This window comes from Triplophysa dalaica, chromosome 25, assembly GCF_015846415.1.
Source record: "Triplophysa dalaica isolate WHDGS20190420 chromosome 25, ASM1584641v1, whole genome shotgun sequence".
Taxonomy (NCBI): Eukaryota; Metazoa; Chordata; class Actinopteri; order Cypriniformes; family Nemacheilidae; genus Triplophysa; species Triplophysa dalaica.
This window is the reverse complement of record NC_079566.1, coordinates 8,875,276-8,890,202: the sequence shown is the minus strand read 5'-3', so window position 1 is coordinate 8,890,202 and position 14,927 is coordinate 8,875,276. Positions and strand designations below refer to the sequence as shown.

At 38.2% G+C, this 14,927-nt stretch overlaps 2 protein-coding genes across 2 annotated transcripts in view; both read right to left on the bottom strand.

Moving 5' to 3' along the window:
* crybg2 (crystallin beta-gamma domain containing 2) overlaps nucleotides 1-1,376 on the bottom strand; it is a 28,249-nt gene extending 26,873 nt beyond the window's left edge. The window contains exon 1 of the mRNA XM_056741794.1: nucleotides 1,090-1,376. Within this exon, the coding sequence (XP_056597772.1) occupies nucleotides 1,090-1,271 (182 nt within the window). The 5' untranslated portion in view covers nucleotides 1,272-1,376. The remainder of the gene's footprint in view (nucleotides 1-1,089) is intronic.
* A 6,598-nt stretch (nucleotides 1,377-7,974) lies between these two features.
* Nucleotides 7,975-14,552, bottom strand: prdm1b (PR domain containing 1b, with ZNF domain). The gene is made up of 5 exons (XM_056741285.1): nucleotides 14,434-14,552; nucleotides 13,934-14,183; nucleotides 10,699-11,576; nucleotides 10,488-10,616; nucleotides 7,975-9,576 (listed from the first exon to the last, which is right to left on the bottom strand). Exons 1-5 carry the CDS (start codon nucleotides 14,440-14,442, stop codon nucleotides 9,046-9,048), a joined length of 1,797 nt encoding a protein of 598 aa, XP_056597263.1. The 5' UTR covers nucleotides 14,443-14,552; the 3' UTR covers nucleotides 7,975-9,045.
* Nucleotides 14,553-14,927: the final 375 nt, after the last annotated feature.

The following is a 14,927-nucleotide window of genomic DNA, read 5'->3' as shown; positions in this document are numbered from 1 at the left end:
TGCTGGAGGATGCTCACCTGTGGGAGGAGCTTTTGTAACCTGTACGACTGACCTACAATATGTGCAAAAGCTGGTTCTTCTGTGGGAGCTTTAATAAAGGGTTTAAGATGTGTGAATGTGCAAATAATACGGTATTATCCAGCCATTTCTTTTAGTTGTAATAACATAATTGGACCATTTCATATGACTAAACTGAACTCACCCATTCGGCCCAACTATTCAAGTCCATAGATGAATAAATATTTAAGCGTCACCATTACTAGCATTTTTGTCTGACACAGAAATATATTGACCTAATACAGAAATAAAGAAGGGTCAGGAAACCTCTTGAAGTACATACAATATAGCACAGTATCATGGTCTATGAATCACCCTAGAAACCTCCATTAATAATACTTTATTAATAATAATTTATTTCATAATGGGGCTAAAAACAATGATTAAGTATTTTGTTTGATATAAATACTTTCATAAAATATTTACTATATCTCTTTTTGAGCATGTTCAACAGCTGATTGTCTCTTGGTAAGCATAGTCGATGGGTATGTTTAAACAGATTGGGGTGGGCCGAGTGCAGATGTCCAAAGTCCAGATCGACAGAAAGGTCCCAAGGATCAGTGAGACACATTCACATGCAGTAATTCTGGGAAATAATACCTATCAGTTATGGACTAACAACATGGCTGAGGTTTTTTGGCCTTCATAGACCCAAGGACCCCCACTCCAGACTCTCAGTCAAGCCAGGGATCCTCAGAATAATCATTTATTTTAGTAACACTTTATAATAACCTTATCTAAGAATATCAAAATTACTGATCATAATATTGGTTAAGAGATCATTAGTTAGTTGAAAATGAATGGATAGTTGTTTCATAGACCCCTGGTTAAAAACCCTGCAGGCTGCCGCAATGGGGTTTCATTCAAACTGGAAATGTATTTATTCTATTTATGAGTTTAATAAAAAAATACAGTAAAACATTAACCATAAAAGTTTAACCTTAGGTTTCTTATCTGCTCAACAAAATTATTCATTATTGATGGAAAACATGAACTCTGTTATTGAACATATAAACAGGAAAAGATAAAAACCTTGTAAATTCCAGGTTGTCCTCTGGTCCTTCTGTTGAGCTTTTCTTCTTTTTCTTCCATTTGAAGAACTTGATTGTTGAACTCTTACCGCTGTCATTCTCCACAGATTCTTTAAGATTCGCTTCACTTCTAGAAAACACGCTCTTTAAAGTCTTTCTAGTGGAAATACTTTTCTTCGCCATGACTTCGCCAAAATTCTGCAACAGTGTATTATGATGAGCTGTCTCGATGCACGATAGGTATCAGCTGACTACTCGCACAGAGGCGAATGCAACACTCAGTTGTGAACGGACCTGGCTCTGCCTGGCTACTGTCCAAATACGCAACTCACTCTGTTTGTAGACGCAGTCAGAGAGTAAACCTGACAGAGAAACGCCCTCATTGACAGCGTGAAAAGAATATTGTTGTGCTATATTAAAATACAAAGAAATCTGAGTTGTGAAGGGAAAGTTACAGACATGGCTCTAGGGATTTGAGCTTTACCGAATTTTGTTTTAATATTCAACTACCAGCGAGAATAAAATTGTATAGAAACATGTTTTTTGTATACAATGATTTGAAGCCTTCAAAACTGCTGCCGTTAATTTATGCATTAATAATATGGGTTGTTATAGGCCTAGTCATATAAACTGCATTATCATAATGTTTAAATTTTTCATACTTTATCGATCGCACACTGCTCCTTGTGTTGTTACTTGATTGACAGGTAAACAGAACTGACGAGAAACTCTGCTGCTGTTCAGTAATTCCCATTCATGACGAACATTCCACAAATATTTATATTGTTATTCTACTCTAAACATTGACCTTGAACTATGATCTAAAACAGCAGCAAGAATAAAATAGTTAAAAAAAACGAAATAGCCATTACAACTACGACGGCGTTTTAGTACGACGGCGTTTTAGTACGACGACGTTTTAGTGCCACGTCAAAAATAAATAAAAAACAAGATTTCGAGAATAAAGTCGAAATGTTACGAGAATAAACTCGTAATAATTTGAGAAAAATAACAGAATTGCTAGAAACAATGGATGTGGAGGATTAGGTTAAATCCTACTTTAGATTATGATTTAGCAATAAGGAAATTCTTTGTCTTTTGGCGCATCATCATGGAGTTATAATTAGTAAAAGGATTATGTAGGAAACTGAATTTATTCAGAAGAAAAAAATCAGACATGAACTAACTAACTGGTTCAGATGACGTGCTTAAAAATAACCTAAACTCTTAAACTACAACTTTCACGTAAACAAAATACGTATTACGTCGACTTTATTCTCGTAACATTTCGACTTTATTCTCGTAACATTTCGAGTTTATTCTCGTAACATTTCGAGTTTATTCTCGTAACTTTTCGAGTTTATTCTCGTAACATTTCGACTTTTAATTTCGTAACCTTTCGACTTTATTCTCGTAACTTTTCGAGTTTATTCTCGTAACATTTCGACTTTATTCTCGTAACATTTCGAGTTTATTCTCGTAACATTTCGACTTTTAATTTCGTAACCTTTCGACTTTATTCTCATAACTTTTCGACTTTATTCTCGTAACATTTCGAGTTTATTCTCGTAACTTTTCGAGTTTATTCTCGTAACATTTCGACTTTTAATTTCGTAACCTTTCGACTTTATTCTCGTAACTTTTCGACTCGTAACTTTTCGAGTTTATTCTCGTAACATTTCGACTTTTAATTTCGTAACCTTTCGACTTTATTCTCGTAACTTTTCGACTTTATTCTCGTAACTTTTCGACTTTATTCTCGTAACATTTCGACTTTATTCTCGTAACTTTTCGACTTTATTCTCGTAACATTTCGAGTTTATTCTCGTAACATTTCGACATTATTCTTCTCGTAACATTTCGACTTTATTCTCGTAACATTTCGACTTTTAATTTCGTAACCTTTCGACATTATTCTCGTAACTTTTCGAGTTTATTCTCGTAACATTTCGAGTTTATTCTCGTAACATTTCGACTTTATTCTCTTAACATTTCGACTTTATTTTCGAAATCTTGGATTTTTTTATTTTTAACTTGGCACTAAAACGCCGTCGTAGACAACAGATATTATTAATAAAATAAAAATAATAATTAACGAAACACGGCTAATACTTTAATTATTTGTGAATTCCGTATTTATATTTAGGCATGTTTTATTTTTTATGACGAACCCCAAATGTCCAAATCTATAGAAAAATGGACCCATGTCGTAAGCCCGTCTTCTTCAAAAATTGACAAAAGGGAATGTGGAGTGAAACGATTCCTCTTGACACTCAAAGAATGTTTCTAGTCGGCTTATTTTCAAGTTTATCTGGTTTATGTCCATGTCAACAGTAGGCCTGTGCTGCCACAATGAGAGCTTTCAGTCAAACGTACACAGCGGCCTATAAAACAACAATATCGTGGCCCTGTGGTCATTACTCTTTCAGTAAAACAATTGTAATGACATATATCGACCACTAGATGGGGCCACAAAACTATAAATCGGACGTCTGGCACTGTTGCGTTGTTCATAGACAAGTCGGTCCCTTACGAAAATTATAAGTTTATGGGTCACATATGTTGTAGTAGTAAAAGCATGGGTGAGTTCATTTTCGTAATGGGGGGATGCTTCGTTCGTCATACTTAGCGTAGTGGTAATGTTGCCATCATGTAGACGGTGTAGTTTTTTATAATGTTTAGCCTATAAACATTGTTCTGTGCTTTTATTCGTGATAGTTTCTCTATTAACTGTTTTTGTAGTTGATGAAAGTCCAGAAACAAAGAGAAACGAGTAAACTAAACCTACCTTTAACTGTAAAAGCAGCAATTGTTCACGTGACTACGCCAAATTATGTATGAAACATGTGACGTAACACTCACACACCTTAGCTAGTCGCTATCCACCGTGTGGCTCGCGTCGATAATAACTTCAGCCAGAAGATGGCGCCCGCTGTCCTTCCGGCGTGCTCACTGTCAAAATTCACTCCATCTATTTTATTTACTCGTTCAAGTAGAGTGTATTTGTAAGCTTCGTGGGTATATTTTGTACGTCTGTAATGAGAAAAACAGAACGATATTGCTCATTTGACAAAAACAGGGCATCTCCAGACCATTAAAATATTAATTAGGCCTAAATGGCAAATTTCATGGAAGATTCTAACTTGTTCAGTTATCGTGAGTTCAATGTGCTTTTTTGTTACGCCATAGAAAACTGACATTCTAAAACAATGATGAATAATGGTAGCCTTCATAAAAGGGTAATACAAATTCCCCTTAAATAGTAAAATTGTTACATGTTGTTGCAGATGTAGGCTACTTGGCCTGTCAATACGAACTTATGAATGAACTATTTTCTCTATAAATCAGCATTAAATTCTGCGCCTCCACACTATTAATGTATTTTAACAATCGTCTCATTTGTTTCTATTTCTCCTAAGCAATTTTAGGAAACATCTGAGACTAAGTTTAAATTTAAATGAAACTCCATCAAATCTCCACAGTAACTACAGTACATATTTGTTTATTTGTCTAAATGTACATTTTTATTCTAGATAATTAGTGATGACATTTCAGTGCCTTGCAAGGCTTAGGTTTTCAAGTACAGCCGTCAAGAAATTTGACTTATGAAAATCAGCAGGTGCACCTGAACACGTGCCGTTTACAATGCCTCATTAATACCTGTCAACCTCATGCTCTGATTCATGTGTAGAGACACAACAGTTATCATGGGTTTGGCTTCCAGGGAACCTGCTGAATGACAATTCCATTAAACTGCTCTAAACTTATCCTATAAATTTAATGAAAATGATACCAGCTATCAATTCCATAAAATACAAGTTACAATGCTCAAGTTTATGGAGAAGGTTTGTCACCTTTTAAAACTATTTAAAGCTTCGGCACATACTGTAAGCACCAAAAGTATGGATAGTGTATTTTTAGATTTTCACATGGAACATCAGACCTCTGGCTGAAGACCAAATTGGAGAGTGATTGTGAAAGTCCAAGAACTAGTACATTACACAGGAAGAACAGAAACAGAAAGGTTTATCATAAAATGATTGTAAAGGTGAGACATTGTGGTATCATAACAGGACTCAAAGCACAGAATCCTGCATGTGCATTTGAGTGTTTATACTCTGGTTATTTTACAAAGATGGTCATATTACACAACACATTGATAATCCTAATACCACTTAAACGAAAAAGAAAGAAGAAACACTGTACGTCAATCAATCCTTTCAATGTTACAAATCAAGATACACAGTAAGGGCATGCACAGTTATCTGGAATTCCGTGACAGATCTTAAAGTGATAGTTCACGCATAAAATATTTTTCACCCCTCTGTAATTCTCCATTGAAATAGTGGATTATATTAACTTTGTCTTTTCTTTCACCAAACCTGCCTGTAACACTTTTGTGTCCTTCTATTCACCCCCAATGTAACCAGAAAATCCAAAACAACATTTTAAAAACAGCATTTGGTTCTGGGGACTTGAATGACGAGGGTGAATAAATAAAGACAAAACCTTTTTTTTGGGCGAACTGTCTCTTTAAACTGGATTTATCAGTGATACATTTGAGGCCTTGGAACTATTTATAGCAAAATAGTGTTAATAAAATGAACACTTAATAGGGCAAATGTGAAATTTGTCATGTGATCATCTTTGTATTGCGCATAAGTGTGGAAAAGGGTTTCGAGTGCAAGTTGGAGAAAGGAAAAGTGCACTAGTGTTACGTGTGTATTTGACTAAAAGAAGAACAAGTCTTCTTAAATTTTGTAATGTCACCCACTCATTTAACAACATAACTTTTATCTTTGCTTGGTGGCCATTCTCATTTTGAGGTTTGTTGGTAGCATGCCATTCAGCATGTACTGTAGTAAAAACTTTAGAATTTTAAAGTCCAACTCTTACTGACTAAACAAAGACATTTATTCAACATGATAAAGTCTGTTTTTGGGATCAATGTGATTTAGCCATAATGAATCACAATTTAAGTGCATCATGTCATAGAAATATGAACAATGTATTAGACAGGATATAATGGCATAAAAGTGTCCTTGAATGCATAATAAAATTCACAAAACCAAAAGTATTCCTTAATGATTTATTAGCGCTTATTTCAGAAAGGACTCAAATGTTACCTGAACACAAATCAAAGGCCATCTAAAATACCTTCAAAGACATTCCACACTTTTTAAAAGCTTGCCAAGATGGAAGCGATAGAGATGAGTTTATGTTTCCTTGCCCCAAATTGCAACTTATCTTTGAATGTGACTTTTCTGGAAGTCTTACATTCGTTGGAAAGGCTGAGGACGGTTCTACTTTCAATTCTCTTGTAGTGATATAATTACAGCTTACCAAATGAATAATGAATAAGACAATAGAAAACGTTTGGCTAAAAGTCTAGGAATGTCACATAAAAGGAAGCTATTTTAATTTAATTATCAATTGTTTTGTGCTTTGTAAAACTATCATGTTTTGCCACTTAAAGGAATAGCTCATCTTCAAAATTAAGAAAAAATCATAATGTACTCACCCTGTGTCATTTGAAACCTGCATGACTTTCTTTCTTCCACACAACACAAAAGGAGATGTTTTGAAAATGTTGGTAACCAAAAACTCTTGGTCTCCAATGACAGTATATTGCATGGACACAAAACCAACGGAAGTCAATGGGGACCAACGTTTTTCAAAATTTCTTCTGTCTTGTTCTGCAGAAGAAAGAAAGTCATACAGGTTTAAAATTACAAAGTGGTATGTAAATGATGACAGAATTTGAATTTTGAATGTGAATTTCTCCTTTAGTAGTCGAGGCAAAATTAAATGTTACTTTTGTTTCAGAAAAGTGCATTACAGGGGTTCTGGGGAATGAGTGATAACCTTCAATAATAATCTGTTATTTGATGCTATATTAAAAACATTAATTAACAGTTTGGTTCTGGTAAATTGCTTTTCTTTTACTGTATATCTACCTAATGCAACCATTTTGTTTATTAAAAGTTTGCTTTTATACTTTGAACTGCATTAGTCAGCTCTGGCTTTACGCAGGAACTAAGGTTTTGCGTTTCAGAGAATCACTTCCTAGCCATTACTGAACGCATAATGTTTAAATCTGCACAGGAAGGCAATGCATGTCACAGTCACACACTCACTGCTTGTCATTTACAGCAAGTCAGTTTCCACTCTTTCTTTTTCTGTGGTATGTTTTTACATGCTTCGGTCACCTTTTGGCCATAAAAGGGCCTCTTGCAACTTCTAAGATGTATTCGAACCGGTGGTTTGACATGCTTTTAACGACAGCATACTCTCTACAGCATGTCTACACCGCACACCATCTCTTTTTATCTCTCTCTCGTTGGATCTTGCTCTCCTTCTCTCACTCTCAAACAAACACAAACATACCGTGAGGTGTGTTTGTTCTGGTCTGAGGTGTGTGTGGTGTGTGGGACTACCCCTTCATGTGCGTGTGTGTGTTTTGAGGGGAGGTTGTGACAAAAGGAAACACATTAGTTCTCAGAGAGAACATGAGCCATTTCTTACAGTAAGTGCCTTATCTTGTTTTACGGACATGCATGTGTTCATCATGCCACACTTTACCTGTCATGTCCGAGAAAATATTTCAGATGAAACTGAATTTGACCAAACTTAAATCATGCTAAGAATAGATAAACGTGTTTATGTCCAAATGAACAACAGCGTTTCATGTGAAGGTGGGCATTTTTGTGCAGCCCTAGGCGATGAGTAACAATTTCAGTTCCTCTACTTTCTAGAAATGCGACCACAGAAGCCTGCTTCGTGTTGGACTTTCAAAAGAAAAAGTCTGATGGGTGTTGTATGAGTGCATGGGTGTCAAAACTTCATTCTATTGATGCAGTGAGGTCATCAACACCATAGCAAAGAGTTAGAGAAGTAACGTTTAATGTGCTACATTATAAAAGTTTGTCAAAAATAGGTTCTCACATATATAAAGTGTCAACATCTTTTAGACTGAGCCAACGATAAACTAACGTAACAAAACAAAAACTGTACAGAACAACGTTTATAGAGCACCCTGTTAGGGCCAAGAATCATCCAGCAATTGGATCTAGTTCCTGCTTTTTCCAGTGCCGACATCAAATAAATTAAAAGAGCATACAATATGAAGCTAACAATTTCATTTCTGTTTGACTGAGGTACTGTTGTGTCTGTAGTTTGTAAAGACTTATTGCAATCTTCATCCTAAATAATTCAGTTAAAATCGAGCTACATTGATTGGGCTGTTTCATAGTGCTAAAAATACTCGTTCGGATTAAAGAAACAACAGTAAACATTGGTAGACACAAAAGAGTATCAAAATATACTAATAAACAAAATATTATTTCTTTTAAATAATAAATAAAAAAAGCGAGGCAAGTTCTTAAAAAAATGGGTTCAAAAACAACAATTTTTGAAAACAAAACTTGAGTTAACACACTGGTTTAAATCCACAGACAGAACCATGCTCACATACACAATTTACACTTGGATTGATGGAAAAAATATCCGGTCCGTTGGGACCCTCACATACTGTCCATAATGGGATTGATGCATTATTCCTGAGAATACCTTTTTTAAACAGGAAGATGTTCCAAAGAACGTACGAATCAGTAAGCCAAACATACAAAAGTATACAAATACAAAACTTGATAAAATTTGATATTGTGCTTAACAAGAAAACTTCAACAATAATAAGTTAAGACAAACTCACATAAACAGTTGTTTACAGATGTATAAAAGACACTATAATCACATCTTCATTCTAAAACAGAGTGTAAAGTTCAGCGACTTCACTCATTCCTCAAGTCTTTGGAAACACTATTTGTTTGGTGCGGCTCTCATTGGCTTGGTTTACTCATCCTTTCTTCGATTCCTACCCATTTGGCTTTTTGGTGTCTCCTAGGGAATGCCCTGTGCATAGATAGCAATTGGCTGAAAAGCGACATTTCTCCCACATCTACTCATCCTCAGTCTTAACAGAAGACCGATGGTTGAAGTGTACTACACTGGCTCTCTCCTGGTGATGCCCCACAGCGGTCACCCCTCGTGGCACCGCTGGGAATCCTTCGAGGACCCCATGGTCCTCCTTCCCCTCACCACTTTCCAAACTTCTGGCCAGCCATTTTTCCAAAGCGGCATCAACATCACTTTCTCCAGCAGTCTCGGGCAGGGCCTCAGCCTCGTGACTGGCATCGAAATGCTCCACCAGCTCCCCCCCACGTCTCAGCTCTGGGATTTCGGGACGGGAGGCCGGACAGCAGCCCGAGCGCTGATGAAGATGCAGGGAGAAGAGATGGATGAAGCCTCTGGAGCAGGCCTGGCAGCAGTGGGGTCGGTCGCGAGAGCTGTGCAGCCGTCGGTGGAGTTTGAGGTGGATGTATTGGGTGAATTTCACCCCACATAGCTTGCACTGATAGGGCTTTTCGCCCGAGTGCAGACGCAGGTGGGTCTTCAGGTTACTAGTGCTGCTGAAGCGTTTGTGACACACCTGCGAAGAATCATAAGAGAAGATTGTATATTTCAGTAAAACAATACAAATGCATCTCCTTCTCATTAAAAGAGCAATGTGGAGATTTTAGCGGCATCTAGCAGTGAGGTTGCGAATTGCAACCAACGGCTCACTCCACCCCCTCCCTTTTGAAGCACTACGGCGGCTCTTATACTAAGAACTAAGATGTCGTCACGTTTTCGCTTCTTTTTATAATAGAAACAACAGGGCGAACTCCATGCAAGGGGACCCGCAGTGTGTGAAGATAGAAATAGCTCATTCTAAGCTAATAAAAACATAAGTCTTCTTCTTTATACATCTCTAAAGACAGTTATGTATATTATTTTGCATTTCTGTCAGTAGATCCTCCAAAATATTACAAGCAGCACCTTTTAGTCATGACACAGTCATGTGATGTATTCGATGTGATGTAACCATTATGGCATACTTATATTGTACGGTGATACTAAAATTCATAAGCACTTCAAGTTGTACATGTTTACACAAGAATGTTTCAATGTGGTACAAGGAAAACGTCTCAAAAACTGTGTCGGCAGCAAACATTTTGAAACTTCTGTATATACCCTCAAAGGACAACAACAAACAGAGACAACATCTTAAATAATTGCCTTGTTGTCACTTTGGTATGTAGACAGAGAGCCAGACGTGCTTTTACATTAATGCACTGTTTTCTTTTCAGTGGTCAAGATGAATGAATAGCGCAGGTGGACGCCACTGTCACGCCCTTTTAAGTTACTGTTCAACAAAGCACGTCTCTTAAAGGAAACAGGAGTGACGAGGTGAAGGTTCTACATGCGATAAGCAATGTTGTATGTGTGCGTCATTGTGTTTAAAGGGTACAGCTGTCATATCACTTGTCTTTTACAAATACGCAAAGGAACACATTTTACCTGGCACTCGTGTGGTTTCTCTCCTGTGTGGACCAGGTGATGTTTCTGGAGGTGGGCTAGCTGGGTAAAGCTCTTTTTACAGAGGTTACACTGGAATGGCCTTTCGCCACTGTGGACCCTCAAGTGCACCTTAAACATAAATTCATACTCTTCAGTCAGATTCAAGACAAACACTAACTTATGAACGAGATCAAGATTCAACAAGACTCACTTTGAGGTTGGACAGCTGTCCGAATGTTTTCATACAGATGTTGCATTCATATTTGATTTTGCCATTTTGTTTCTTGAGTGGGTAAGGGAGAGATTTGTACCCAGGGGGCGGTGGAGAGGGGGAGTATGCAGGTGATGTGCTCCTGGGCGATGACACGCTGAGGTTGATGGCCTCCTCGCATTTTGAAAGAGGCTTCAGCGACGTCTGCTGGGGGGAGTGCTTCGGCTGAGGGGAGAGTTCAGGAGTTGCTGGAGCTCCTTGCGGTGGTGTGTTTGGGATTCTCTCCTTCAGACCTCCATGAAGTGGGTTGGGATAGGGCAAATTAACAGGTAGCAGGCCAGGTTGGGGTATGGAGGGATAGGGTAAGCCATCAGTACCCAAAAAGCTGTTGTACCTTTTCGAGGGCAACATGGAGGGGAAGGGTGGAGAATATGGAGGAAGAAGCAAACGGGGATAATGAGGGTTGTACGGTGATAAAAGGTGATAGGGAGCATGCAAAGGTCTCGGTGAGGGCAAGGAAGGGTGTGAGATCAAACCTTCCCGATGACGATAGAGACCATGTAGGTGAAGGGGGAGCTCATGTGGTGGGGAGAGTGTTTGGTACGGATGAGCGCGCATGTTCAGCTCCTTTTGACTTAGATGTGGAGAATGCACAGGCCCTGGTGGAACGGCTTTGAGGATCTTCGCGCTGCAATCTATGACTTGCTCGTCTGGTGTGTCGGGTGGCGTGTCCCTTTCGATAACCTCAACGTCAATCTTTTCGTCGACCTCATCATCCTCTCCCTCGCTCTGAAGTTTGTACGGGCTGGGGGGTTGTTTCGGGTAGTACTGAGGTAGCGGCTGCTTGTGATACTCGTACCCGATATCCGGCATGTGCTCTGAAAAATAGGGACAGAGAGAAGAAAACGTCATAACATTGCAAAGTGTGAAGTTGTTTCAATCGATGGGAAACCATTAACCTTTGCGTGACACAAACTTTACGTCTTGTGTGTGACACAAACTATACGTTTCGTTGTTCGGACCACATTTTACTAGATTTTTTTATCGCAAATCGAACCTGCCTGTAAGTCTGTCATACACCTACTCATAACCTTCCCCCTCACTTATGGTAAATGGCAGGTCTTTCTGTTTAAACCTTACAGGCAGAGATATGCAGACTGGTTTCTGTTTGACATACAGATAGTACCGTTTTCACGTAGCACCTAGATTACAACCGTGTGGGTGTTTGGAGTGTGGGTGTGGGTATGTTTGTGAGGTGGGGGGGGCATGTGTATGTATGGGAAGAAAGGAGCCTCCAATGACGACTGAACTTCTCACTAAGAAACTGCTCTGAGTCACCGGAACAGCAGATGTCTTTGGCCATGTGAAAAAGTCTTACAACGCCACTGTTACCGACTGTTATACAGGGAATTGAGATAAGGTCAGATTATTACTCTCCTTTCGCTCTACCGATTGTAAAAAGAAAGCCACAACAGCTAGGCGCTTTCAGGAACCTTTGCCGTGACTCAGAAAAAACCTGACATTTCATGGAGACAGCTAAGATGCACCAATGTGTCACGTTGAAGTAGGAAGATTACACAAACATATTATTACCCCTGTGGTCAAAGCTTGGTTCCTCATACATGGTGTGAACCAATTTGATGCGCCATTTACAGGCATCGGCTAGCTAGGCATTTCCTACCGTGAGGAAAGTGAAAAGTGATATTTGAAGAACAGCGACTCTAAGCAAAAATGTCCTTTTATATGAGAAGCTAGTCTTACAATCAAATGTATATTATATCTGTCTAACCTCATGATCGTTTTGTAATTGTTATGGTCTCCTATGTATTATTTATTTTTAGCATATAGATGATATAGAACTTGACAGAATAAAAAACAGTCCTAAACTGGTTAAACAGCTTCATGGTGTGAGGTTTCCTACTGAGGGAAATTTAACAATAAGGTGTAATTGTTAAGTGAAAGCATCACTAAGACGTCTCGAGACCGGTGCGTGTGTGTCAACATGACTCAGGTAATTGGCCTTATATAACAATAGCCAACAGAAATGCATGTATAGAACGCAAAGACACAAACAAGTCGGAGGAATGAAAGAGACAGGAAATAGCACAGTGTCACTGTGAGATTGAATCAATGTGATAAAAAAACAAGATGACTCCATACACAGCCCTATCCAGACAGTCAACTGCCTGTCATACACACACAGACGGATGCACACATGCAAGCACACACACACACACACACACACACACACAAACATGTACCCACATCCCCCCTACACATTCATACACAAACAGTTTCATTTACAGTCACTTTCATTGCTTGGGAACCCTTAGAGATTCTAATGACACAAACGGAAATGATCATTGTTGATCATAACATACAGTATATATACTGTACACACACACACACTGCGATATATATGTTTAACAAAACACAATGTACAATTAGTGTATAACTGCTTTAAGTTGTATTTTCCAGAAGATCGAACGGATTCAAGATGAAACAATCTTAAAATCGATAAAGGAACTGAGGTTGACCCAAAACTCAATGATCTTCAGATAACGCCATTTAAGCAATTCACTGTTCCTTCACAGAAATCAGCTGATTCGTGGAAAGATAACAGCCACAGATTCGGATCACATTCGAATGAGTGTACACAGGAGGGGCAAAATACAAAGGTTGTAAACGTGACTAATACCATTGTCTCAAGAAGAGACCGTTTAAAAGAAAGTGAAATTTCAAGAGAAAAGAAGATATGCTGGTGGAAACCAAAGAAGACAGGCATCATGGTATAATGTTTTCATTATTAGGATGTGATAAATAATGATATAATAATCATCATTATGATATATAATAATGTGATATTACAAATAAATAAACAAATATTTGTGTGTAATCATTGAACACATCAATCAATAGGATCTACACAGCTTACTTATTACTGTGTTTGTAACTTTTACCAAAAATAAACACAAGAAGATAACGTTGCAATAATAATTGAATGTATATCATTTAAAAATAACAGTACATTTAACATTTTAATTAACTGAAATTTACAGTGAAAAGTGAGAGGGAAGAGAGATGGTGTAAGAAGGACACCACAAAAGAACACAAACACAAATCGCTTTCCACCACTCCATCCAAGCATTCCCAAACATCTCACCATCTCCAAAATAACTCCTCATCCCATCCCACTACCAAATAATGTGGGATAATCCCAGAAGAGGTGACTCACTTGGCTTCAAGCTGTCTGGTTGCTCTGTCCGGCCGCACAGTCTCTGGGAGAACTCAGGACTGTACCAAACCAGCAGTTCTTCTTTCGGCTCCACCGGCCGGATGGTGTAAAAGAAAATTTCCTGGCCGTTCTGACAGGCCACCAGGTTCTGTTCGGCCATTGAGCGTGCTGGGTTGACGTACCGCATCCAGTTACTACCCTGCACATCATAGCCATCAATGAAGTGGTGTAGCTGGCCACCACTGTAAATCTAAATGGAGAGAAAGAGAAAAAAACATTTACGTACTTATTCTGCAGATGTCAGAATTAACAGTAATAAATTCAGCTGAAATATTAAAAGGGTTTGTTATGTATATAAAAAAAACCTTTCAATATTTCAATATATACATAATATGTTTCAATATTTCAATTTATATACAAATATATATTTCACATACATATATACAGTATAAAATTTAGTGACAACCGGTTTCAGAAAGTTGTTATAAATGATTTTTCACCTCTGCCATGAACAGAACGCTCCTCCAACAGCTGTTCAAATCAACTCCTCTCTGTCTTCTTGCTTGTGAAAGTGTGTGTGTGTGTGGCTTGTACCGAATCAGATGTGTGAGTAACTCTGTGTCAGTGATGTCAGCCTTTATAAAGCGGCAGACACGAAACCTTTTACAAATGCTGCCTGTCACACGCCTACTCTCCGCCCCCTTTCTCCACTCTCTTGCTCTTGATTTTTTTTTCTGGGGAATTCACTGCATTGACTTGCTGGGGCATGTATAGGTCCACTATCTAAAACGCACTGTTACACCCTTGAAGACTCATATACAAACACACTTTACCCTCATCGGCAACCTCCCAAGATGCATCTACCTGCATTTAAGTCATGTGATATCTGAAACACTATCGCTTCAATGCCAACAGGAAGTCTATATGGATTTACAGGAAACAGAGAAAGGAAAGGACAACTCAGAGGAAAACCCACCATGAAACACACACACAC

What these genes read in the sequence shown, in the direction of transcription:
- prdm1b (XM_056741285.1), bottom strand. An exon ending in ACCAGACAGCTTGAAGCCAA is followed by an intron (nt 11,577 to 13,933) that starts GTGAGTCACCTC and finishes CCTATTTTTCAG; the next exon opens with AGCACATGCCGGATATCGGG. An exon ending in GACAGCTGTCCAACCTCAAA is followed by an intron (nt 10,617 to 10,698) that starts GTGAGTCTTGTT and finishes TTTATGTTTAAG; the next exon opens with GTGCACTTGAGGGTCCACAG.